This window comes from Delphinus delphis, chromosome 5 (genome assembly GCF_949987515.2).
Source record: "Delphinus delphis chromosome 5, mDelDel1.2, whole genome shotgun sequence".
NCBI classification, from domain to species: Eukaryota; Metazoa; Chordata; class Mammalia; order Artiodactyla; family Delphinidae; genus Delphinus; species Delphinus delphis.
Genome location: NC_082687.1, coordinates 101,275,623 through 101,303,556, shown reverse-complemented (window position 1 = coordinate 101,303,556; position 27,934 = coordinate 101,275,623). Strand labels below are relative to the sequence as shown.

At 44.2% G+C, this 27,934-nt stretch overlaps 1 protein-coding gene and 1 long non-coding RNA gene across 2 annotated transcripts in view; one reads left to right on the top strand and one right to left on the bottom strand.

The window, feature by feature from the left end:
* Positions 1–25,360, top strand: part of LOC132426077 (uncharacterized) — a 166,428-nt gene extending 141,068 nt beyond the window's left edge. Inside the window, exons 2-3 of the long non-coding RNA XR_009519590.1 lie at positions 18,728–18,836; positions 24,106–25,360. This is a non-coding gene — a long non-coding RNA (uncharacterized lncRNA). The remainder of the gene's footprint in view (positions 1–18,727; positions 18,837–24,105) is intronic.
* On the bottom strand, positions 8,849–26,373 carry ZNF518B (zinc finger protein 518B). Its single transcript, XM_060012807.1, has 2 exons — positions 26,294–26,373; positions 8,849–15,827 (listed from the first exon to the last, which is right to left on the bottom strand). Exon 2 carries the CDS (start codon positions 15,650–15,652, stop codon positions 12,407–12,409), a length of 3,246 nt encoding a protein of 1,081 aa, XP_059868790.1. The 5' UTR covers positions 15,653–15,827; positions 26,294–26,373; the 3' UTR covers positions 8,849–12,406.
* Positions 26,374–27,934: the final 1,561 nt, after the last annotated feature.

Below are 27,934 nucleotides of genomic sequence, written 5' to 3'. Positions count from 1 at the left end.
GGAGTCCAGTTATTTCCATCCATAGAGCTCAGCCCCTCTGGACACAAAGCAGGGTAGTGGAGGGGCAAACCGGAATATTTCTAGCACAGTGGGAAACCTCGCATTGTCTCTGAGCGCTGTTTTAGCGAAGACCCTTCCTGGCAGTCTTCCTCCGCACCTGCCCCCCACTCACTCCTCCCTGCTGGAAAAGAAATGATTTATGCAGTGAGTGAATTCGGGAGAAGGAATAAAGCGGAGGGAGGGGGATCAGCACCTCTGGGTTCTCTTTCACTGGTACCCGCCTGCCTACTGAGGGGCGTGTCCTGTGTGCTCTGAGGCAAAAACGCCAGCAGTTACCCAGCTGTGCCAGCGAATGGCAGGTGTCTGCCTAATCCGGGGGCGACACAGCAGAAAGCTCATCGAGAAACGGTTTTTTTTTTTTTTTTTTGGTACGCGGGCCTCTCACTGTTGTGTCCTCTCCCGTTGCGGAGCACAGGCTCCGGACGCGCAGGCTCAGCGGCCATGGCTCACGGGCCCAGCCGCTCCGTGGCATGTGGGATCTTCCCTGACCGGGGCACAAACCCGTGTCCCCTGCATCGGCAGGGGGACTCTCAACCACTGCGCCACCAGGGAAGCCCGAGAAACGGGTTTTGACGTACAGAAAGTGGCAAGGGCCCTTCCAGCTCTACCCAATTATGATAATAATAATGGTAATGATAAATAGCATTATTATGATGATCTAGTTCACCCCCGACATTTTAGAGGTGAAAAATGTATCTTAGGGCTTACCTGGTGGGGCAGTGGTTGAGAGTCCGCCTGCCGATGCAGGGGACACGGGTTCGTGCCCCGGTCCGGGGAGATCCGTCCGGAGCCTGTGCTCCGCAACGGGAGACGCCACAACAGTGAGAGACCCACGTACCGAAAAAACAAAAGTATCGTGCTCTTAAAATAAATGTCCCATTTAAATATTTACTATGGCTAAGCTTTTTAGTATTTTTAGCTTTCCTTCAAATCTCAATTTTAATTGTATTTGAACATACAGATAACTTCCAGTTTTAGGGAACGCTGGTGTGAATTACCAGCAAATATAACTGCCAACAATGTCTTCTTTCATTTAATTTGAGAAACCTCTGAGTTCTAAATCATAATTTCCGGGGAGTTCCCTGGCGGTCCAGTGGTTAGGACTCCGTGCTTTCACTGCTGACAGCTCGGGTTCAATCCCTGGTCGGGAAACTAACATCCCAGAGGCCTCATGGTGCAGCCAAAAAAAAAAAAAAAAAAAAAAATCATAATTTCCTTCCATGGATTTCTTAGTGAAATGTCTACCAAAAGGAATAAAGAGTGGAAAGAATCATTCCCTTTTCCTTCTAAATATAATATGCATCCCCTTCAAAGACAGCAATTTGTATGATATTGAGACGGGAAAAAATGAAGGGACTTGCCAGGTTTATGATTTCTAAAACAAAGGGTAAAAGCGAAATTTGTTTTTCAAAGGGTCGAATTCCTTCTGTTCCTCAAAAAAGTTCAGAGACAAATTAAGAACAACAACAACAGCGACAAGGAGGGCAGGTCCTGGCTGGAGTGTGGGTAGGGGATGGTGACTCTAGTGCCTTCTCTTTGGCCCTGAAGCACCTGCCGGACTCCCTAGGGATTTTTTTTAAAAATAAATTTATTATTTATTTTTGGCTGCGTTGGGTCTTTGTTGCGCCCGGGCTTTCTCTAGTTGCGGCGAGCGGGGGTTACTCTTTGTTACGATGCGTGGGCTTCTCATTGTGGTGGCTTCTCTTGTTGCGGAGCACAGGCTCTAGGCACGCGGGCTTCAGTAGTTGTGGCACGCGGGCTCAGTAGCTGTGGCTCACGGGCTTTAGAGCACAGGCTCAGTAGCTGTGGCGCACGGGCTCAGTTGCTCCGTGGCGTGTGGGATCTGCCAGGGCTCGAACCCGTGTCCCCTGCGTTGGCAGGCGGATTCTTAATCGCTGCACCACCAGGGAAGTCCAATTCTCTAGGGATTTTTAAAACCATGAGATGAGCTTGGGGATCTCCAAGAGCAGCCCAGCCACACAATGCTGGTTCTAGGAGTTCATTATAAAGTATTATTCAAAACCCCTAGGTGAGACCGGTCCGTGATTCAAATTACCTTAGTAGGAGCCTCCAGGACCAAAATCCTTAGGGCGGGGGTGGGGGTGGGGGACTGGGAGGCATGAGGCACAGATTTCTTAGGATCAGCCTGTCTGCATTGCTGAGATCTCAGGGAGCTGGCTGCTCCACAATCAGATTCACTATTCATCCTTTAATGATTGAGACGAAATCGAGGAATTTATGGTTGGATCTATTGTGCTTAAAGAGTGGTAAATTGCAACGTTAGGCATACAATTGCTTTCTGTATCATTTCATAGAATAAATAAGAATGTTTGAGCAGCAAGGCTCTAAACTGCTTGAACCGACAGCTGTTGCTTGTTCTGTTTTTATAAAAGAGAACTTTAGGCTTTCAAAGCGTGGTCCCTGGAACAGCAGCATTGGCTCGGGGAGACTTGCTGTGTAAGATTCTGTACTTTAGTGAGATCCTTTTTGATTTGTATGAACAGGATACCAAACTATAGAGTTCAAATCACAAGCTTACTCTTCACCAGGCCCTGAGAAGTCTTGCTCTCAGTCACAGCTAGCCTGTAAACCAGCCATAAGTTGACGGCACAGTGAGTCAGCTTTCAGGAGAGGAGTTCTGAGCAAGCTCTTAACCAACTGGACCACAACAGCATCGTGGGTCACCTCTTTGCAACCTGAATTTCTCTCTGTGACTCAGGGCCCAGCTTGTGCAGCCTAAGGACCCTCTCCTTTAACTCCCCGCTGTCTTCCTCCCTGCTGGCTCCTCCCTCCCCACCCCTGGTTTATATTACCATTAATTATAACCCTGCATATGCTGCCTTCTCTGATAATGTAGAGGAAGTCTCTCCCACGCTGGACCTGTGAGCACTTTTCCCTCTTTCATATTCTAAGAGCAGTAGCAATGCCATGGCAACGCCTAATCCCTAACCTCGGATGGGGGTGTGATTGATGAGAGAATCAGAGCAGGTGTTCTTGAAAAAGGAAACAAAGAATGAGCTGGGTGAAAGGAGAAATGAAGGGGCAGTGCTCTAGACCAGTGCTTTTCAGACTGTCATATGCATAAGTCACCCAGGGACTTGCAGACTCTGATTCAGGAGGTCAGGGATGGTACCAGAGGTTCCATAGCCCTTACAAGGTATCAAGTGATGCGGATGCTACTGGTCCAAGGACCCGAGTTTGAGTAGTAAGTTTTAGGCAATGTGAGGGCAAGAATCTTGCTCTGATAGTCACTGTGATATCAGGATCACGTGAGTCTTCCCCAGAAAAGATGTTTAACAGATAAGTACATAAACACTTGTATCTGAGACACCACACTGGGTGCTTGAATTCTCATAATAATCCTGCAAGATACAAAATGTTAGTTTAGGCTGTAAAATTGGGGCTAATGCTATATGCATTGATGCACAGAGAGGTTGAGCTACTTGCTCCAAGTCACACAGTTATCGTGGTAAATTGTTGCTTACCAAATATTCCAGGCGCTCCCCGATATTTCCTAATCTCCCTTGCAGTTACGTGAAGCTGTTGAACTAATTCTACCCAATGGATCTCTGGGGACATGGCATGTGTCACCTCCTAGCTGAGGCAATTGAGAGCCAGCCCTCTCTCCTCTACTCTTCTCTCCTCTATTTTGTACTCTGTCATCTGAAACATATGGTCCCCAAGGTAAGGTGAGCAGGAATGCTGCCCAACCTGCAGTGGACTTCACATGAGGATACATATATCTTGGCTGAATTTAAACCAGTACAAATTTGAGTTTGTTATCCAATTATCCCAACTAGTGTAGGCTTGGTATTGCTATCAGCCAACTCTTTTGTATAATAGGCTTTTTGTCTGGGACCCTAGGTCCCCTAAAGGTGAGCATATTCCAAATACAGTCTAGATTAGGCAAGCCACAGTACTGCCAGTGGGTTGAGCCTGGGTAATATCAGGTGCTGGGACAGTGAAAAATGAATGACCACTGCCATGAGAAACATCTGAAGACATGAACACTTTAACAATAGCAGCACAGTGACTGTCCCCTACAACTTGGTGAAGGTTCATTCCCTGAAAAGCACCATTTCCTTTCTAGCTCTATTCTTAACCCATATAAAGACATGTCCTCAAGCATGGCCAGGATGAATAAAACCTTGTTTTTTGAGGTTTCATGGGCTCCATTCATGAACTGAATGAAATCTTTTTAGAACAATTTAATGCACACCTTCTCAAGAGACTGACTTTACCACCTCTGTTAAATCATTCCGTAAATGGGGAATGCACTTTCTGTACACAATGGCACATGGATTTGTGTGTCCCATGTAATAATATAAGATGCATCATTCTACTTGCATTTAAACATCAAAAGGACATGACTACTGTTTACATTTTTCTAGGAATATGGAATTAAACAGAAAGGAGTAGCACAGTCAACTTAATAAGAAATGGAAAACCTGAAAACGTATATAATCATTACAGACATCAAGTCAGTATTGAGACTTTCCAAACTTCTCCTCTCCCATCCATGTTTTCCTTCTCTGCTAAAGATGCCTGTCCAAGATGTTTTTACTGGTGAGATGGCTTACCACTTCAAGGACCAACTGATCTCTCTCCTCTGAGACAATTTGCGTCAAATGGAGAAATAGGGAAAGTGACACAACCCATTCTATAATAGTAAAAATGGTATAAGGACAGTAATTGTAGAGGAAATTACAGACCAATATCACTCATATAATGCTTCTAGTATTAAATCTGTAAACTCAGCAGTGTATACATGTAAATAGAATCCCAGGGATACGAGGAAGATTTAACATGAGAAAAATGTCATAATATACGACATTAGGATTTTAAAGAAAAAATTAACTCAAACATGTTATATAAATTTAGTTTTGGAAAAAATCCCTATGGTTAGAAGGGAATTGCCTTAAGCTGATAAAATGTACCTTCCAAAAACCTGAGGCAAAAATTATGTTTTAAATGGAATGTTGAAACTCTAAAGAACTTTTGTCACTTCCCACGTCTTTCTTTTAAGCTTCAATCTATTGTTTACGTAGAAAATACAAGGATCTCAATCTTAATTTTTAGTTTCTTATTACGTTGGTTAGGACTTTTCTTAGACTGTTGAATAGAAGAGGTGAGAGGAGCATTCCTATTAGAGCTGATGTATAGGAACCCAACTGATTTTTAAAATATTGAATTTGCACTTGGCAATTTTGCTAACCTCTTAGAATTCTCTTTCTTTCTTCCTCCTTCATGGCTGATTATGCAAACTATAGTTCTTATTGTTACTGTGACTGAGAACTTTTCTCAAAAAGAAAGGGAATAAATGATAAAACATTATTGTCCAGCACAACTTTATTTCTATTACATTTTCAAACCAATTATCAGACTAAATGGTAGTCACGTTACCACTGATGACAATCTTCCTCAAATGCATCTGTAAGATCCATGCTTTTCCAATCAAAATCTCGACAGGGATTGGTGGGCTGATTTTAAAATGCACATGAAATAGCAAAGAGCCAAGAATAGCCTTAGAATATCTTCTAGGAAGAGTCTTCTCATTTTGTATATACCTCTGTCAATGGTAAACCGTCTCATTCGAATTAACTTTGAAGATCACAAGAAACAGTGTAATGCAGCAGCACAGAGACCCCGCCATAGAAACACACAGATATGGAACCTGCATATATGGAGGGAGTGTTACACGCAGGGAGACAAGCATAGACTCCCGATAATGGGTGTTAGGACGACTGAGTTAGTAATTCACCTGGAACTGACTTTTCTGAGTATATGAATCTAATAGGATTCAGGTATTGTTTCATATTAAAAAAATTGGACCTAGATCCTTTTGAAAAAGATTTTTACAAACTCTATAACTGACAGCTTGTATTTTATTATGTCCACTATTGTATGGAAGTTTATTTTTAATATTAAATTTATTATCTTTTTGACCTCAAGGTAGGATAGACTATCTTTTTGACTTCAAGGTAAGGAAGAATTTCTAAAATAAAGCACGAGAAGCACCAAACCTAAAGGAAACCATTTTTTTTTCTTTATGGATTTTTAGGAGTGTCTATATTTTCTTTTAAAAGTTTAAAATAAATAGTTCAATGGTAAGGAATACCAGCAGTTCATACATGGAAAATGAAAATGTCCAATAAACATTTGCAAAAGTATACTATCTCACTAGGGATCAGGGAAATGCAAACAAAAGCAATACACTGCTTTTTCAAGTTTAGATATTGCCCAATAGTATGTTGAGGTTCCTGTTTCTCCATACCTTCACCAACTTTTAGCAGACTGTTACCATTTCACAACCATCAGATTGGCAGGTTGCCTTCCGCATAAGCAGCTGCCCTTCACACACCTCCAGCACTCACCCTACAATCCAGCAGGTCAGAAATCATCAGTGGTTGATAGGCTGTTCTTTTCTTCTGTGCACAGTGGGGCTGCATAGCCCCTTTGGAAGGTTGTGTGACCACTTCTGGGCAGTGGGTTATGAGGGGAAGTGTTGTGCCTTGTTTTCCACCCATGCAAGACCCTCTCCTGTTTCTTCCTTGTCATGGTGATGGAGAAGCCCAAGTGGTTCAGATGGTGCAGCTACAAGAGAGGCCCCTCCAGCAGACTGGGTCCCTGACAGACCGTGGATACAGTGTGAATGAGAAATAAACGTTTGTTTGGTTGACCAACTAAGGTTGCAAAGTAAATAATAACCTCAAAAAGTCACATGTGCAACCATTTCTTTAAGGTATAGATAGATCTAGAAATCAAACTGCTTGCTGGGCGTTAATACAGAACCTGGAGCAGAACTGGCATTCCCTAAAAGTGAGTGAAACCTAGCCTAGCCTACCCTAGTTTTATTTATTTATTTTATAGATTGATTGATTGATTGCTGCATTTGGTCTTTGTTCCTGCGTACGGGCTTTCTGTAGTTGCAGTGTGCGGGCTTCTCATTGCGGTGGCTTCTCTTGTTGCCGAGCACAGGCTCTAGGCGTGCGGGCTTCAGTAGTTGTGGCATGTGGGTTCAGTAGTTGTGGCTCACGAGCTCTAGAGCGCAGGCTCAGTAGTTGTGGCACACGGGCTTAGTTGCTCTGAGGCATGTGGGATCTTCCCAGACCAGGGATGGAACCTGTGTCCCCTGCATTGGCAGGTGGATTCTTAACCGCTGCGCCACCAGGGAAGTCCTGCCCTAGTTTTAGAGACACATAAATGAAACCCGATCCTTCTGATCAAGAAAACCAGACAAGTAGGCTAATATTTACAATACAGTATGTTTTCCCTTGTCCTGTCCTATTCAATAAACACTAGGCACATATGGGTAATGAACGCTTGGAAATGTGGCTAGGGTGACTGAAGAACTGAATTTTTAATTTATTAAAAAAAATTTTGGGGGGGCCTCACCACGCAGCTTGTGGGATCTTAGTTCCCCGACCTGGGATTGAACCCATTCCCCCCTGCAGTAGAAGCACAGAATCCTAACCACTGGACCGCCAGGGAATTCCCTGAATTTCTAATTTAATTAAAAAAACTGAGGCAGTGTAAATTCTTTCCACTGAACACAACTTAAGTGTTTTGGTAGGACTACATCTCATTTTAACTGAAAATTTAGCATCAGAATTGAAAAATGCTTTAAGTTTAAAATATATACCGGATTTCTGAAGACTTTAAAAAAGTGTGTATATAGAATATATATATATATTATATACACACTCTGTTTTTAGAGAAAATATCAATAGATTTTATGTTGAGATTGAAAAATGCTTAAATAGTATTTTAGATGTATTGGGTCAAATAAAACATTTGATCTCATCTGCTCTTTTTACTCTTTTATGTGGCTAGTAGGAAGTCAAGATTACATATATGGATATTATTTCTCTTGGACAGCACTGCTCTAAGACTAACTCCAAATACGGTGTCTCATCCCAATGAATATGCCTGATACACGTTGGAACCTCAGGAAAGCAACGCATGCTGAGCCTCACCTGTGGCAAGAAAAGGCTCTATATATTGTAAAGCAAAGAGCTTTACAGATACCCTTTGTATCAGCTTTACTGATACAAAGGGTATCAGTGCTTCCTGCCAAAACACGGTCCTATCCATTACTTTACTCATCTTCATGTAAACCTGGTGAATCAGGTGTTGTTAACCTTTCCGAGCTTAAGTTTTCTTAACGATAAAAGGTGGATTAGTGACTGCTATTTCCCAGCTCTTTGGCCTTGAAGTCAGTTTCTGCCCCTCCCCTATTCTAGTCACACTATAGCCAGCCCTGAAGTCCAGGCCGATACAAATCCCCCTCCAGGCTTCTGCTGCCTTCTCTGATTGCTACTCCCCTAAATAACCAGCCAAAGGTGACAAGTTGTTAGACTAGATCTATAGGATTAGAGGATGACTCATCTCAACTCAGATACTAAATAAGCCAAATTGGTGAATTTCAGCAATTCCTATCATCTCCTCTTTATCTTTTCCTTAGGGTTTGCCAATATTCAACTGAAGTCTAAGGCTCTTCTTTTTTGGACTCCTTGGGTGCTGGGAATGAGATGAGGGACTGAATGCCCCTCTCCAAATATCCTCATACTCTTTCTTCTGAAGTATGTGTAGAATCAGATTTAAACAATCAATGGTATTTGGATAGATGGCATTAGCCATGCAATTACACTCAAATGGCCCAGCAGGCTCACTGACTACTTGGAAACTCTTCCACCCAAGCCCCACTTAGTTGAGAGGCTACACATGGAGGGCAGGACCCACACACATTCTCTGATGACATGACCATGGCATGAAAATCGCCACTGCTGCCCAAACCAGCATCTCATCTCTTGTGAATGTAAGCCAAAGCAAAACAAAGTTACCTGGCCTCATTTCAGGGTATGCTTAGTTAACCAGCAGTGCATCAAATTCAAAATATACCTTTATGGAATTCAAAGCGCCTGTATTATGTAGAATGATGCCTTTATGTGGTTCAGAAATATATCACACAAGACAGGCTGTATAATTAATAGCCAACTTGCTTAACATTTGAAATGAAAGAACAGAGAAAATTTTATAGTTGCTTTATTTAACAAAATTTATGCCAACTTCTCTATCTATATACATACGTGTTTCAAAATCAGAGCAGCAGACACACAAACTGTTAATGCAGGACTTTTTAATAATGCTTAAAACATGTTATGCAATGTTTTGTTTTCTGCTCATACTGACGTTAACAGATTCAAAAGTTATTCCAAAGGCTGAGTGGCATCACGTCTTCATTTTCTGGGGTGGCTTAAGAAAGAGGGATGGAACTTTTGAGGGTTAATACATTGTGTTCAGTTTAGCTTAACCAAGAGCACTTGGCCCATGAGTGGGGCTCACAAAGTGTTTTGGACTGGGGATAAAAACTTGAGTAAAACAGAATCTATTTTGAGTATACTTTTTTAAAAAAAATTCACTGTCATATCATAAATATAACAATGTTGTCTCATTTCTTATCCCCCAAAGAAAACCTATTTTAAAAAATAAGTTAGAAATGATTTTAGTAGTAAGTACTATGAGTAACATTTACTGAGTAGAGACCCTTCAAAATCAAGGTAAGAAAGAGTAGACAAATACTCAACACAGTTCTGCCCCTACCTTCTCCAATTTTGTTCGTTTCATGACATTAAGCTACATGTTAACAAGCTATTTTCTAAAGTTCTTTATATAGGGAAGACAGCCATTTTTTGCTTTCTCATTTTTTTTTATGACTTCCAGGAGCCCTCTGAATTCCTTACAAAGTACTGTAGTTCTGGAAATCTCAAAAAGCCTAGCTACATATTCTACTCACAAAATTTTCCTCTGTACAAGTACATAAGCTGAGTTTTAGGTAATACTTGAAAAACAGTTGATGCTGCAAAGTGTAAATGTTTCATGTTGACACTTAACACTCTGACCTGATTCATGGTTATCTTTCCTGAAAGGTCATGGTCTAGCCTTTCAGGAAAGATGCTACTAAGCAGTGAGGTATAGAAGGAGAAAAATAATAAAGCACAGCCTTTTCTTCACCTCTCAACACCTTAAGAGCCTTCTTTCATGATGGGGGCTGGGGTGGGGAGTGAATAACAGATCTACGCATGGATAAAACTTAAGAATGCTCTCCTTTATGTACTGAAGCGGTACACACAATCCAGTTCCCAAAAAGCACCATCTAGAAATGCACCGGGACTAAATACTGTACTGCAATGATCCACCGGGGTTTCTACTCCCATTTGTTCATATAAATCAGACCCATCACTTACTGTGCTTTCATTTTCTAAAAATGAGATCAGACCATTATAAAAATGTACTTCCAAAATAAATTATTTCTAGAATATAAAATGTTTTATATTTTTCCAGCCCACGTAACTTCATTATAAAATAGGAAATCAGAAAATTAGCTACTGCAAGTTTTCATATGGTAAAAAATATATGTGTACACATATATATATACACATATAAAAAACCCAAGTTTTAAATTTCAATAAAAACTAACCAATTAATCAACTTAATGATCATGTATTAAACTATACACAAGCCACGTTGAATATCTGTAATGAGAACCAACTACAAAGAATTACAATCTGATGTATCAGAGGATAATCTAAGACTTTCCCACGTGGAAAGAAAAATCAGGAAGTCTCTTAACTGACTACCCAACACAACAGAAATCTCACTCACGCCTTTCTCAGATGTAACAGCCCCCAGTTTCATTCGCTGCCCTCAGTTCCCTAAGGAAGGAGTCTTTAAAAGGGAGGAAAACACGTGAGTTGGGGCTGCTTTGTAGCTGTGCTGTGAGTGCTCTGCGTTATGGTTGGTTCCCCGCTGGGTGGGCAAGGGAGGCCTAGAACCCAGCCTGAGCTGCTTTTGTCAAGCCATCCATCTGCCCAAGCAGCCGCAACGGTGCAGAGGGTGGGCTTTTTTCTAGTGCACAGGAAGGTGCTGTGGAGACCAGCACCAGTCCTGACTCCTGCTGGCGGAGGGGTAGCTGGAGTGTTCTTGGAGCTGCTTCCCAGGGAAGGTGAGCAACAGGGAAAGCCTGACTGCGGCTGAGATAAATTAGAAGCAGGTTGGTAGCACTGATGAAAACCAGGGACAGTGTTCCTATAAGCTTAACAGAGGTGGTGGGAGGTGTTCATTTTCTTGATTCTTGCCTGTTTTTAGTATTTTCATCAGGGAAAACCTTAAGGGGCCTCAAGCAAGGGAAAGGGACAGGTGAGCAGGGAAGCTATCTCATTTCACAGGAGGGCCTGTTCAGAAAACCCACCAAGGGAGAGCAGGATAAGACCTGGCAGGGGTGGGGAACAGTGTCTGTGATCCACTGGTGATGAAGGAAGAAAGAAAACAGTGTGCAAGTTCCACCCGTGGTCTGCGATGAGTTCCCAAATGAAAACTGATAGTCTCATTAAAGCTACAACTTTCGTCACAATCCTATCTATCTTGATTTGTCTCCCCAAACTTTATCTCTGTTGAAAGATGCCTGTTCATTCACATTTTAAATTGATGACTTACTTGACTTTTGTGAGAGTGGTAAGGGCAAACAGGAGATAATTTTAGATATTCTCCCTCTGTGACCCTTTCTTCTCCTTTTTTTCCCCCCAAAAGGCACATTCCCTCCCCAGCTGTCATAAATCAAGGTATTTAAAAATAAAGCAAAAGCCTGAAAATGTTCCTTTCTTCCCCTAACAACACCTGCTGTTGTAGTAAATTCAGGCCAACCTTTGGAATTATTCTTTAAAAGGGTCAACAAAAGCCCAACTCTCTGTGCTACAGAGAACACTTAGCAACACTGCAGAGTGGGTGAGGGATTTCAAAGAAGGGCCACTTTTCTATAACCAAACTTAAGATAACTAACAAAGTAGAAAATATACTTTCCATTATGTACCAAATATTCAGGAGATGAGTTAATGCAAAAAAAAAAAATAAGTGGATGTGTACACCAAGACCTGGGTTTAATTCTTCAGTAGCATTTTGTTATATAAAGAGCATGTGTAAAACATTCTAAACTTGCCCCTCCGAATGGATTAAAATGATTTTTATCTATGCAGAAAAAGGTTGCTGACCAAAGGGAAGTCTCAGATCCCACTGAAAATCTGTTCAAAGTTTCCCTTCGCCCCAGACAAATGCACACACGTGAATCTGTGTGCACTTCCTCGGGGGCCACAGACACCTTCTGATGTCCAGTCACCAGGCTCAGACGCCAGGCTCTCCACATTCCCAGGAAGACCTGAAGACTGAACCAACCTCCCATCCCTGCAGTCTGTATTATCCTAGAGTCAGGGAGGGACACAAAACCAAGCAAACCAAACCAGAATCAATTAAAAGTAAGAAAAACAATTTTCTTCCAAGAGCAATTTTTCACTTATTTGCCCTTGGAAGAAAGAACATCCCAATCTCTAGTTGCTTCTATTAAATGCCGTTGGCCATGACTCATCCACTCTTCCTGGTCTTCGTAGAGCCGTCCACAAAACCAGCACTTAAATATACACTGTGATGAGTCATCGGGCAAGGAATCCACCACCTGGTAGTTGTTTTTATGAACTTTTTTAAGTTTCATTTTCAACATCATTTGCCTTTTTATCTGATTGGCTTCCTCCACATTCTGGTAGGTCAGCCGGACATGATGCCGCCTGATGCCTAACTGACACCTAGTCCTCTCTGATAGGACCACTTTGAGGACGTTGCCTTTGTACTTGTTTATTACCTTCATCACATTGGATACTTCTGGTGAGTCGACATCAGGATGGTTTAACACGATGACAGGCTGGTTCCGACGGGGGCATTTGATCAACTGGTCTGGTTTAGCTGCTATCAGTCGAAGTTGTCTTGCAACCTGAAAAATGGAAGGATCCTTGAAACAGCGGCTGGGATCAGCCTGAATTTTGCTTTTCTTCTTGGATGAGTTGACTTGTTTGGTTTTATTTTTACTTACAGGAAGACTTCTGGAAAACAGTTTCCCTTGCTTACTTATTTCACCGCTTCCTTGCTGTCCATGCAGGAGTCCAGTTTTTTTAACCATGGTGCTACAATTTGCACTCTCTTTTCTTGATTTAGCCCAAAGAGATAGATCATGATTCTGGGACATGTCTACCGGCCCACTTTCACTTGTCGAAGACTGTAAGTCCAAGTCTGTCTGTTTCACTGGGCAGAACGGAATGGGTTTTATTAACTGTGTCTCACTGCAGGGGATGCTGACAGGTGCTTCACATGTAGCCTCTATAACGTGGGAATTCTCAGAGGAATTAAGAACCCTCAGCACAGCCCCCTTCGGGATCAATACTGGAGGAGCCAAATGTGGCTTCCTGGCTACTCCGCTTTCGGTTTTCCCACTGCTGCCTTCTACAAGGTGCGGATATATCTGCTGATGAGTAAGCTGTCCATTAATACCAACGTCATCCTGAGGTTTCGGGAGAGTACCTGCAGAATAGCCAGTGCTGGTAAATGACACGTTAATTTCCTGAATACCTTCAGAGGCAGCTTTCGAAGTGACCTTAGATGCCTTCCCTACAGAACGACGATGTGCATTACTTGCAGCCAAAGATGAAGGCTTGCCACAGGATTCAATTAACTGGGCTATCTTTCTGCGCAAGAGTTCAATTGACTTTATTTTGGATGTTGAACTATTCCACTTAACGCCCTCAGGGACGTTTTCAGATCCAGAGCTCAGAGAAAACACTGATGAGATGACTGGGCCTTCGAAGGAGTCATTAGCCTTTACAGAATTCTTTAAATCCAAAGGTTTATCCCCAGACTGTTGAGGTCTGATTCCATCTTCTCCCGTTACATTTATGTGTAAATACTCACTTTTATGTTGAGAGGAAATCTGGCCAGTATTTGAAACTGCCTTGTGTTCCTGTGTCTGGTTATCTTTCAGCTTCCTATTAGGGGGAACCATTTTTACAGGAAAACTGATCTCATTTCTAGATTCCACGTCCTTTTTACTTAGGGGCAGTGAGTCCTTTTCTCCAGAGAAGGAAATGGTTGCAGGCGATGCAGCAAGAGGAAATAACTGCTGTGAGTCACTGTGTAAATTTCTTCTATCTTCAGTAAAAGAAAAGGCAGCTTTATATGGAAAAGAGTTTGACGTAGTTCCAAGACCACTTAAAATACCATTTTTTATTAGAGATGATGGAGAATGACCTTTTAAGGCAATGGAAGGAAGAGCAGTTCTTTGTGGATATGTATAACCTTTTTTCTGCAAACCCTCAACTCTATCAGGGTTGAGAAAGGATCCTCCACCACTGCACATGCTAGAATTTGAGGTGAAAAAGTCATAAGACCTTACCCACTTCACGTTTTTAAGTTGTTTCTGAACTGATGATTGAAGATTATTGATGCCTGCAAGTTTTCCAACATTCCCTTCGATCATCAGTGACTTTGTTTGTTCTGCAGAAGCCATTTTTTCCTGTTCGCCTGAATCTTTCTCTTTAGTCACATGTTCAGAATTACCTCCATCACCCCCACCAGCGGCAAGGCAATTACTTTCTTCCAGAGGAAACAGTTTCAGCACAAGCTGCTGTGTTCCATTGACAACCTTCACATCTATCAACTGGGCTAAACAGTTTGCAGGGATGATTAGTTCCGCTGGTGCCACAACCGTTAATGGCATTCCCGGCTGAACAGGCTCTTTTGCAGGGGATAACACTTCCACCTCCACACTTTTGTTCTCAAACAGGTTGACTTCACTGGGCTCTGACAGCGTCACTTTATTTGGAATGCACACGACATCTTTTTGGTACTCCTTTGATTCAGGTAATAACATTATGTTGTGCATTCTGTCTTTATTTGAATGGAGGGAGAACGCTGAAAGCTGATCTGACAAGTTATTTTGAAACGCAGTCCTTGGACCGGAAGCTTTTAAAAGCTCTGGGTTTTGCTTGGAGGCACTGATTCTTTTTGGCTCCAGCTTGGCAATGGTTTTGGGCAGCCGTTTTCCACCAGCCTTCTCGTGGACTCTCTTCCTGTGTTTGACAATGTAGTCATTTCTAATAGCACCATAGTCACAATACTCACATTGATAAGGGAAAATGCCTGTGTGTTTCACCAAGTGCCTCTGAAACTCCCCTTTAGTGTAGGAAATGTAGCTGCAGTGAGAACAAATGAATTTAATCTCTTCATGTTGAAGTGTGTGCTTTTTGTACTGCAGAGGGTCCTTCGTGGAAAATCGACATTTATCACAATAGTATTTGCCTGGCTTAAAGTTCCTTACCCTAAATTTGTTATTGACAGAACTTGAGATGGTTTCTGGTTTATTTCCTATGTGAGTAGCACTGTGATTATTCACAAAATGGAAATGGGGAGGGGCCACACCTAGGCTGCATTTGAAGCAAACATATTTGTCCTCCTTTTGGCTTTGGCCAGTATCCTTTTTCAGATCCTGAAGCGGAATCTTGTACACACTTTTACACTTTACGCATGTAGCAACGGTCATCGTGGCAGCCTCTGCCTCAGAGACTTGATACAAAAGAGTCTGAGCTTCTTGTCTATCTGGGCGAGTCGCTCGATTAGCATTAGGCTGTTTGGGCGACATGGTCAAGGAACTGTGTCCGTCATCCACTTGTGTAGTCCATAACTGCTGTCCACTATCCTTCATCTTCTTCATTTGCATTTCTAAAAAGAGGCCATTGAAATCCAGAAAGACATGATAAAACTCTTAGGAAGCATCCTTCAGTATACTTTGTAGCTGGCTTCCCAGGAACGTATTATCTTTTTTCACAAACCACCAGAGTAGGTCATGATCCCAAAATATGACTGTTTCCAATTCTCTGATATTCCAGGCAACACTAAAGGGGAAAAAATGATATCACAAAGCATCATTAATACATGAACTTAAGGTTTAGGTAACGTATTTCCAAATTTACCCTAATATTTCAGTGATCTTGGGGATTTTATGCTAAATCTTGACCTACTATCTTGAAACACAGTGATACACAGTACAACAGAACTGGCAAATAACCAGCCTAAACTGAAAACATTTTCAAACTCCGCCCCTCTAAAAGTCATTACTTTAGGCCAACCATAAACATAGATATACTGGGGTAATCATGGCAGTCATTCAGAATAGCCTTTGCTGAGTGAGTTATTTTTAAGGGTCACTGAGAGCATTCTAGCAACTTCACAGGTATAATTTCATAACAGCCTCACTAAAACCTTAGGAGGCTGGCATTTTAGTTTCTAAACACACAAGTTTACCAGTGGTAGAGCCAGGGTTCCCACTCAGGTGTCCATTTGTTTCTATGTTATGGGGTGGATCCCAACTCTCTCTCTCATGTGCCCCATTTGCTTTCACAAGTGGTAAGAAGACAATACTATCCTGACAATACTAGGTAGACAAATACTGATTCCTTCAACATCTTACTGAGCATCTATCAGGTGTCGGGCACTGTTCTAGGCGCTACAGGGCAGTGACCAGAAGCAAATCCGTCCCTCCTCTCACAATGGTACAGAGAGGGAAGACAAACTGTATATTTATTTGGCAGATGGTGGCAAGTGACTGGGGAAAACAAACCATAAAGCCAGGCAAGGGGGACAGGGTGTAACTATGTGATGAAGTTGTAGGGCTGGGGCGTGGAGAGTCAGGAAGGGCCTCAAGAGAAGCTGATGTTGGAGCAGAGACCTCGGGGCAGCCTGGGAGGAGGGCGTTTCAAGCTGAGGGAGGAGGAAGCTCTGTGGGAAGTGGGCCTGGAGCACTTGAGTAACTGCAAGGAGGCTGAGGCTGGGGGGCAATGAGCAAGGAAGGGCGGAGGGTACTGGTCAGGGGAAGATCTATGGTGCAGCATCATAAGGATGTGGCTTCTCCCCACGTGAGGAGGAGACCCGGGGAGAGACTGGAGCAGCAACAGAACATGACATGATCTGATCTATATTCCAGCCACTGCCTCCGGCGGCTACAGGGACCGGAGTCTCAGAGGGTGAAACCATGGCAGCAAGGACACAGGGGAGGGAGAAAGGCGGCCTGGAATGCAGCTCCTGTTTTCTAGAGCCAATACCACAATATGTGTGATGCAGTGATTTGTACATAAAGATAGGTAATTATCTGTAACTATGTATTCTTTTTTCAGAATACACAGAACTAAACAAAAACCATTCCAGTTTGGGACCTGCTAAAAGCCTTTCTTTTATGACCTTAAAAAAACCACTTTCAACCTGTTGAGCCTCAGTTTTTTCATCTGGCAATAAGAATTACGGATACTTATCTAACCTCTTCCACAGTCCTGCCATGATGACTAAAACGCTAAAGAATACAAGACAACACTTTTAAAATTTTAAAACACTTCCCTGAATGTCAAGAGGCGCACAGAGGCCTCAGTAAGTGCTTGTTCAACGATGGGCAGCGATACGAATGGGAATTAGCAGCTTCCTTCTGGCACCCTGCTAACAGGCCAAGAGCTGTACAAAGTAAGTCTGAAAGGCCGACCTGGGGGAGCAGAAGGTCTTGCTGTGGGGTGGAGAGAAACAATTATTGCGTATCCAGATCTAGCATACAACCTGCCTTTAAAAACATTTTTGGAAAGCACCGTAAGAACGTACCACATTGATGACAATCTTTATTTTCTTTTGCAGTAGTATCTTTTCCTATTTTGCTTTTGCAAAAGACAGTTGCCTCCTTTCAAAAACAACTCCCAGCATGCAATCACAAGCACCTAGGGACACAATCAGACTTGCCCCACCCAAGTGTGTATGTAATACACACCAAGCGGGCAGAGGCCTGTGGGGTTGCAAGGTGCAAACCTATCCCCTCAATGTTCAAACACACACCTATGCAGGGGGACTGTGCACAGGACAGGACATGTGGATGCCTCAAACTGCAAACTGACAGGCATGGGCAAAGACAAGGACGGTCATTTTCCTCTGTACTCCTGGTACATATACAGCAGGCAGAGCTTTCAAATGAGTCACTGGGAGAAGCTGACGCACTTCACTTTCTGGATTTGTAAACTGGCTTTAGTGAAAGGAGACAGAAGTGATACCCAGAACTTCTGCACTAATGAAGTGACCTCAAGCCAGCCGCCCATTTCTATCTGCTCACTCATCTGTGCTCACATAGATGAATGCTTAGCCCTGAAGTTGCAGACTTTTTATCATCTAAAAATGCTACTATTGTCAACATGTTCAAGTGGGCATCTCCGTCCTGCTAAAATAGAAGAAGCAATGGCTGCAACCAGAGCCTAAGAAAACCACTGGCCCAAGGAATGCAGAGGCTGAAAAGCAGCTTTAAGGGGATCTGGTCCAGTGGTTCCTGAATCTGGAGGAGCTGCAGAATCAGAGCTAAAATAGACATTCTTGGGCTTCATCCCAAAGCTCATGAATCTAAATCTTAGTGGGAGAGGGAAGGAGAAGAGACATTTATGGTTTGTAAAAGGACTCCATATGATTCTGATGAAAAGCCAGCATCAGAAATCACTGGTTGAAACTTCCAGCAACATTTCAATCCTTTAAAACATCTTCATCAGTTGGTCATGCAGTTGATGCTCTAATACTACCATGAGCCAAACTCCTTCTCTCTTCGGGCAGCTAATTTTATTTTCACATAGTTGTTACTGGCCAGAATTTACCCTTAAATAAAACTGAAACCAACCTTCTTGTAACTTCCTTATATCCTGACCTTGGAGCTACAAACAACTTAATCCCTGATAGACCAGTCATTAATCTGCTCCTTTCCTGTCTCAATTCTGTTCACAAGAGGTGCGTACCAGCCGATATGTACACATCTGATCTACCAGCCTCATAATTCTGAGGGAGAAGAAGAGAAGAGGAAGAAGAAGAAGAGAAAAGAAGGAAGAGAAGAAGAGGTAAGAAGGGAAAGAGGGAGGGAGGGAAAAAGAAAAGAGGGGGAGGAAAGAAAAGAAAGTAACTTACTTGCCTGGTACAACCTGCTTACCAGCTCTTTTAAAAAAAAAATCACAAAAGGCAGTTTTGCCATTTTCTCTCCAAATCCTTTTAAAACTTGGAGGTGTCATTCCTCCTGGAACTGAAGACTTGCAATCTCAGACTGAACGATAAAATCACATACCTTAGCAAGAAGAGGAGAGCATCCTGCTGCAGGAGAACTCTCTCTAGAGAACTAACCAAGCCTGCTTGGTGCCTCGGTAATGCAGAAGCCTCCTGGTGGTGCTTCTGCAAAACCATCTCAGCAGTTATTTTGAATTAGGAATCCACAGAAACAAGTGTCAATATGAAGCATGAGGCTGTGATTAGCAAATGCAGTTTAACAGGGAGGCAAGACACTAGGCCATGACCCAATTACATCACCTGTTTGAAAGTGCCTTCTTGGCTTTTAAACCGTTCTCAAAATAACGCATGTTTCTACCTTGGTACTTCCCTCCGTCCAGGTGACAAAGATGTCAGGCTTCTTCAAAACAAGCAGACAAAGGTCTCTTTGGCCACTGCAACATGTGGAGCTAGTTGTGGGTGAAAAAGATCTCAGATGTAGCACCCCAAGACAGCGGTAAATGGACGCAGTGGCACATAAGAACTCAGATGGCTTTGATGTTGGCATTTATACTTGGACACACCTGAGTAAATGGGCTCCCAAGACCTTGTTCCCTCCATACACCTTTCTCTCCCTGGTTCACATTCATGTACAACCACCTGTGAAGCTGGGTCCTCTTGGCAGATTACTGTCCAGTGGACTGATGACCAAGGATTACATGAAACACTGTAGATAAAGGGCCGTGTGTGTGCGAGGTGCTGGGGGCACTAATCAATCAGGATTAACACCAGTGTCGGTGATCACCTACCTTCCACACTCACAACACCTGTTACAAAACCTCTGCATCTGACCTCCTAGAACTAGAGACGTACATTTTTTAAAGTTCATTTAGGAAGGTTCTCGAAAACACAGAAAATACTTAATATTATTAACTCTGGACACAATAATAAAATAGCTACTTAATGTTAAGTTGTCTGCTTTTAAACAGCAAAAAGTGAGCTTTTTAACGCAGAATTATCTCCAGCATCAGACAAAGGCAGCTTCCACACACAGAGAGGAGGGGCACAATGTGTGACAAATGTGCTTCCTCTAGACTGAGTCTTGTCTTTTCTGGGGAAAAAGCCTAAGGGCAGCATCCACTACTGGTGGGTTTTCCTTCTGCCTCTGAGCTTACCTGACCTGGTTTCTTAAAAATTTATCATGGGGACAGATGGAGAAAAACAGTTTGTTAGAAACCAGTGACATTTAGGGCTATAAAAATCATGAAGGTTGTGTAAGTTTTTATTAAAAAGGAAGCATTTGACTTCTAAATACCGAAAACATCAAGTGCTCAACAGAATCAGAAGAGCAGTAAGCAGGAAAATAGTGTTTAAAGCTACAGATTGCGGAGTCAGATTACAGGGTTTCAGATCCCAGCCCCATTGCCTTCTAGATGTCTGACCTGGAGCAAACCGTCTGAATCCTCACCTGTAAACCAGACAATAACAGCACCTACCTCACAAGGTTGTCGTGAGGATTAAATGGGACAGTGTGACTATAAGTGCTTATATAAGTTACTTACACATAAAACTATTAAGAGTATTCTTCTCCCTTTTTTATGAAGAAAATAGAAGAAATAATGCCTATCACATAATTAGTCCAAGGGGCTAAAATACAGGCTTCTTTGCTGCCTGGGAATTGCTTTTTCTGGAATACACAGTGAATCTCATTTTATAATTTTAATTATACTTGCTTGGCTGCACAGTCTAAAAGATAATTTACCTCTAGGGCCAAACCATCCACCTTGCCTTAGTGGCAAAGGGGCCAACAGGTGATTATAATCACCATGGAAAAGATGCTTTAACTACAAGAGTGCTCATTACAACTTAGGTTTACATATAATCTACTGATAGTTACCGAACGACCTTTTCCTCTCCAAGCCCAGTTGAACTGTGAATTACCCCTGTAGCAAATGAATGTGTCCCCACACCAGATGTTAATGAGAAAAGTTTAAAAAAAGTGGCTGGACAATTGAATCATGTGCATGCTACATGGATCATCACATCCAGCTTTTGTTCATGAGAGATGCCCAGCAAACTCAGCAAATTTTAGTTGACTGACTGTATCTTCTGGACATTGAAGCAAATTTAGGAAGCTCTTCCAGAAATCTTTGCATTGTGGCTTCTACCATATCCACGGCTAGGGCAGGAATGTATAGCTGCTCCACCCATGAGGAGCAGAGGGAAAATGGAGTTGGCAGGTTTGTCGTTTAAACTCTGATTCTGCCCCTTATTTGCTGGGTCCTTAAGCAAGTGATTTCTCTCTACTTATCGTCAGGAAAGGAAATAGGCTTTAATATCATCAAACTTAGTGGGTAATCAGGAGAAGCAAACTAGGATCATGCATGCAAAGCCCTCAGTCTGGTGGCACATGCACTCCAAAATTCTCTCTGCTCCTTTTGTCTATTTAGCCACAGATAGCAAAGGCTAGTCTAACTAACGTTTCCTAGTAACCAAAATTTTAAAACATTCTACCCCTAAATGACCATTAGCATGTAAACGAGTGATACCTGATCAGTGAAACAATGCAACATTAGGTATGTAAACTGCCAACGTTTCTCCAGTTAAGTTAGTATTTAAGAAGAAACGGTTGCCTCACTCAGCGGGAACTTTTCCAGACAATTACAAAGAATCAGAATTGAACTGAATGGTAAAGAGATCTAAACAATGAAAAACATCAATGAAGTATTTTCTTTTTGCTAATCTATCTTGCACTTGAAATGACTGAACTGAAAACTGATGGCCGTCTTGATGGCAAAAAATACTTCCAAATGTTGCTGACAAATGTACACCTTTGAGATCTTAGATTTCCTTCTGAAACCAAGTGTAATGCTTGCAGCACACAAAGAGGCAAGAAGGCTGAACAAGAGCCCCTGTTCTGATTCCTCAGCTTTCCAGATGAAAAGTGCAATAGAGTGAAAAGAGCAATCACCTTGGGGTCTCAGGAGCAAGGTTTGAAACCAACGTTTTTGACTTAGAAGCCGTGTCATTCTGGACTCAACCTCTTTGAGCCTGAGTTTCCTCACTTGTAAAATGGGAATAATGCCTGATTTACATGGCTGATGTGAGGAAATGGTATAACGCAGCTAGCAGGTAGCCTTATGCTGGGCAGGCAAACTACATGTTTTGACAACAAATAAGTCAACATTTTTCTGTTTAAGATTCCTTCCAATGTAGAAGAGTCCAGTAATCCCAGAGAAGCAGAATCTTAGTTTAACAAACGAGCCTAATGAGATAAAGGTCTCTCTGGCTGAGTGCTCTGGCTGGAGGTGAGGATCTTCTCTCCCACCCTCCAGTCTACAAAGGGAGTTACCTTGGGACTGAATGACACTTCTGAGCACGTGAACTGGAACTACACCAGAGAACAAAGGAAGTTATTATTATAGCTTTTTTTTAATAGTTTAAATAAGAGACAACATTTCTAAAGAAAGAACATGACTAGTGCTAGAGTTTTTAAAGTCTAAAACTTACAGTTCTATACATGGAAAAAAATTTAAGAGGCAAATATGCTCTTGTTAGCATTTTTGAAAAAAGGTAAAAACAAGGTAGTACTACAAAAGCAATATTACAAAATTCTATGTTATTAAACACACCTAGTAACTTCAGGCCTCTAAAGGTGATAAAAATGAAGGACAAATGTGTCTTTGTACTACCCCCCCACTTTTGCCTTAAAATCAAAATTTTGTAGAAGAAATGGAGCAAGAGTTTAATAAAAACTATAATTAAACAAAGAAGAATTGAGATAATTCTAAATCAGTGATTCTTAACCTTGGCTGAATTAAGGTAATCAACTTGTCATAATATGTTCAGGATGTTAAACTTATTTAAAGAGGTCCCTATGATGTTTAGTCACCCTCCTGCACAGAGAATTTACCTGGGGAGCTTTAAAAATAATGATGCCTGGGCTCCACTGTGTTGGGTGGAAGGCTTTGGGAGTTTTAAAAGCTTCCCAGGTGGTTCTAATGTGCAGCCAAGGTTGAGAATCACTACCGGACATTACAGGTAGAGAGGAGCATATGGGGGAATGGCCAGGGCCATTATCAGCACTCCTATGCAATCTTTTATATACCAATCCAATCCACCCTTGGGTGCCTGGAGGGGAGGCAAGGCCACTGCCTTGAACTGTAATGGTGTGAGCAGGCAGGGAGACTCTGGCTCCTACCCTTGCTTATTAGCCATTTGACCTTGGAAACATCATCACTGATGCTGTCTGTGGAGTGTGTAAGGGCAGTAACCACTCTGCAGATTCTTGGAAACTGAAATGCGCCTGGCATGGTGTGAGTACAATGGGCATGAGCCAGGGCTGTTTACCCGACACCCGCCGCAGGCTGCTGTCTCTAAGGAGTGTGATCAGGAGATGGAGAGAGGGGAACGGGTGGTTTCAGTAAAGTGGTAAATGCTACACTAGTGACCTGATCGGGATGCTCTCAGTGGCTGGCTGTGTTGCCAATCCTGGAGCACCGTGGCCCAAGTCAGGTGGAAGGGGTGTGTGAGAAGGCAGATTCATACATTACATCCATTACTCCTCAAAGTACCAATTACCTCCAATTACCTGCTTCTTGTAAGATCTGGAGATACTGTGGCTTTTCTGAGGTCATGGAGTTGGTCAGCTGGCATCTAGACTAAATTCTGTGTTTTCTGCTACCCTGCTGTGTGAGGGCTGTGAACTGCAGTCATAGTTGGGCACTGTTCTTACTGCCTGCCCGGAGCCACTGAGCTGCTGACTGAGTCAAAAGCACGGAGAGTCCCATGGGCTCTTCCTTCTCTTCTCAGGCACCGAGTCCCAGCCGGTGTCAACCTCAGGCCCTGGCATAGGCTTCTACGCTCAGAACCCTGGGAGGCAGCAAGGCAGCGCACAAAGGGCCCTGCAACAGAAGCCAGACACTTGGGTTTAAGTGTTGGGCCCGTGTAGCCTTGGTTTCTTCATGCACTTTTCTAGAAAATAAGGGGAATGAGCCCCCAAAGTGCTTCTCAAGCAAGGGAGCTTAAAAGAAAAGGGCAGAAAGGCTTCCCAGGACTCAGGTGAATGAATGAATCAGATTGTCCTTTTGCTGGGGTGGGCTCAGGGCCTGTGCCTTAAATTCTTCGCAGGTGATTCTGATGCCTCCCCACTCCCCACCCTATGATGAGGATGTCTCCATCTGGGGGGCTCTAGCCACTTTCACTCCCAGGATGGAACATGGAGATTGTAGCTGGCCAAGTCTGAATATGTGAACAAAGAAAACGCAGTCTATGCCCGGCAGCTTGAGAACAATCAAGACTGAGAAACATCACCGGTGAGGACCCTGTTTATCACAGTCAACAGCACAGGGCTTGGTCACACAAGGCACTCAATGAGCACTGGCTGAATGGAGTCAATGAATGAAAGAAACATCAGCCTTCCTGGCGACAATAACAATGTTCTTTGTTCTTTTTTTTCCTCTTAAACTGGTCCAGATCCCCTTCCTTTAAAGCAAATAGACCAGTAGACAGATGTGTGTTTTTTAATTGCTATTACTGGATTTTTAAAAATCAGGGAGGAGGCCCAATAAATAAAATAATGCCCTCCTTTGTCTGTTTTCACAACGCACCTTACAATGAATGTTTAACAGCACAACAAAACTGGACACCTACAAAAGTGTTATTTTACAAGGCTATGTTAGATCCAAGATTAAGAAAGAAAAAAAAATTAAAAAATGCATCCTAGGTTAAAGATAACGTCGATATAACTTAAAAAAGCCAAACATTTGTATTCTACCTAAATAGACTATATTGGGATATTGGTTTTTAAATCGCCAATTGCTGGGCCAGTATCTCCTGCTGTGCACACACATCAGGGGTTGGAATGAACTTTGCATACCTGACTCAGACGGAGATAAAGAAATACATTCTGATTCTCTCTGCTCTTTTATAGGAAGTACTGCCTGCTCCTGGAGACCACGGTTTTCTCACTCTTGGTGACTTCAATTCTAAGCTTAAGGGATAATGTTTAAGGGATCCAACACAACAGTTGAGCTGTGTAGACGTTTGTTTTTAATCAGGACACAGTGCTCAGTATTTCACTTTCTAATTTTTCATGTTAGGTTGATCAACTGTTCATTATCCCAGTTTTTAAAGTCAAGCGTATTTTCACGGGATACACGGAATAACCAACATATATAGAGGAATTTAAGTGTTTTCTTTCATTCTCTCCTTTGGCTTTCCCTTTCCGATTTAGGCATTTTCATTCTTTTGCACCCTGCGTGGTTTCCTGGCCTCAAACTGCCCAAGGACCCCAAGGCAACAAGATAAAAGGGCAGCTGAGATGGGGGAGATCCCACAAAGAGTGACATCAGCATTTAGAACCGAGTCACACCTTCATCTTTATCCTCCCTTTACACCCTCACCACCAAAAGATGGGCAAGCCCATCCCCGGGCACATGCCCCAAAACTCCCAAGGAAAGACAATGCCAGTCTGGTTTTCAAGTTTATTGTTGGCACACACACCGACGGTACACGTTATCCAAGGCCGTCCACGTCTCACAGCGCGGCTGCTAGGAAGGGAAGGCGCGGATACAGTGGGTTTACAGCCTCGTCCCCAGGGGTCGTCCGGGCCCCTTCCAGGGATCGCAGGGGTTTCTTCTAACCACTGAAAACCGGACCACGTCAACGCTGACCTCCTAGGCCCTCAGGAGGCTTTAAAAATGGCCTCCTGACGACACTTCCTGCTCGGAGCCGACCGGTAGGAACTCTCCCAGGAGATGCATCATTTAAAACGCTGGGGGCGGGCGGAGGAGGCCGGGCTCGGCGGCTCCACACCGGCCGTCCCGCAGCCCGGACGCCGCCGCCAAGGGTCGCGACCCGGCGCATTCGGGGCGAGCCTACAGGGTCGCGGCCGCGGCACAAAGGCGGCCGAGCGGGGGTCGCCGGCTGCGCACCCGCCGCCACCCCCGGACCCCGAGGTCCGTACTCCCTGTCCCCGGCCCGGCGAGAGCCCCCTGCCGGGCGTCCCCTCCCCCCACCCCCGGCCCGGCGCCCCCTCCCCTCCCCTCCAGGCCGCCGCCCTCTCTTCCGCACCCAGCCCGGGGCCCGCTGCCGAGACCCGTCTGCCCCGGGGCCTCCTGCCAAGACGCCGGCCGGCGGCTCGGGCACGCGGGGCCGAGTCCCGCACCACCTGGCCCCGGCTGCCTGCCCGGCGCGGCCTCGTCCTGTCCTTGCCCCGCACGGCCCCGCGCCACCCCTCCGCACCCCGGCCCCGCCCGGCCCCGCCTGCCCCGCGCACGCGGACCCGGCACCCTAGTCCTCCCACTCAGCCACTCACCGAGCCGGGTCCGGGTCCCGGGAAGGGGCGTCTACACCGCCGGCCGCAGGCCACCGCTGCCGCCTCCGCGGCCGCCCGCTGTAGGTCCCTACTCGGGGGGCGGAGCCTGGCGGCGCCGCGCGTGCGCAGTGTGCGTGCAGAGGCTCGGCTGGAGCGCAGCTGGCGCCCGAGGTCCCTAAAGCTGCGCCCGCCCTCACCAGGTTTCAGCGCGGCGCGGAGCCCAAGACCCAGCCGAGCCCTGGTCCTGGACTCAGAGCTCGCCCGAACGCGTCCACATCCACTGCGCACAATGTCCATGCTTGGCCTGGATGTCCGCAAGCTCCGGGGCCTCCCTGCAAAAGAACTGATTCTGCTTCCATTGTTGGCCCAGCAGAGCGGTGGTGGGCCCCTGCTGTGTGCCCGCGCTGGGTCCAAGCGGAGGGGGTCTTTGCTCCCTGCCCTTGTGGAGCTTAAAGTCCAGGAGCAGAAAAGGAGCTCAGATCTCCAGCGTCCAAATTCTTTCTCTTTTGAAAGCAGCAGTGAACGAAATGACCTTGAAGACTCAGGTTCGAATCCCAACTCTCCTGACTCCTTTACAAGCCTGCGCGACCTTGGGCGAGGAAGTCCTCTGACCTCTCGGAGTCTCAATATTTTCACTTTTAAAGGTGGGGGAAGATCAGACCTGAAGCCCAGAGCCTTATTTACCACGTAGGTTGTTTCGAGGGTCGGACGAGACAGTGATTGTGGGAGAACCTGGAGATGGAGTGAGCTTACGTAATGCCACCATTTTCTCTTGCTTCTTGGACTCTAGTACCGTGTGTGGGGGGAACCACTCCCCCCTGCTCACTTTCGACCTTCCAGAAGGAAAATATACCTAGAATAGACCCCTCCCTAAGGAAAGAAGTGGACCGCATTGCTAGAGTCCCCCTACTCAGTGACTCGGATGCCGCTCCCTACAAAATGCAATTTCTTCCTATTAAGAATAGATTATGGCAGAGGAGAGAAGTTTCTTCAGGAAAAACAGCCAAAAGTTTATTTCAAGGCTCCGGAAGGAGCAAGGCTGGTTTCCAGCACCTTCCTGTCGGAGGCCAGAGGTCAGGGTGCATAGACATGGGCCAGATGCAGGAAGGAGATGCAGGGCTGGGACAGTTTTTCAACACGGAGAAGTGGAGTTCAGGATGACAGTGTCAGCCACAGGACCAGCAGTGGACAAAAATGCCCACCACTGAAATAACAAGAGCTGGGCAGAGAGAATGACAACCCAGGGATGGAACACCGACACGAGGTCTAACCCCTGTGCTATGCTGCCACAGTCATTGCTGATAAGGGCGCTTCCTGGTTCTCTATCTCCTAGGGCTCAGAGAAGCTAGTGGAGCTCTTCTCGGAAAATTACACTTATGTCCAGTTCATAACAGAGAGAATGGAGCAGAGAGTTCAAAGTCACCCTCAAGAGTGCGGTGGGTTTGGGAAGGGCATTGAGAATCTAAAATGGCCACTGCCTGAAAATCTCTGGTGGCAAAATGAGCCAAATCAGAAAAACTGTTAATTTTAAGCGTTAGAAAAATTTTTCTTGAAATTTAGCCCAAATCATTGCCTCTCCGTGTAACATACACTCATGCATTACAGTTCTGCCCTCTTGAGTCACATAGAACTGACAAAAGA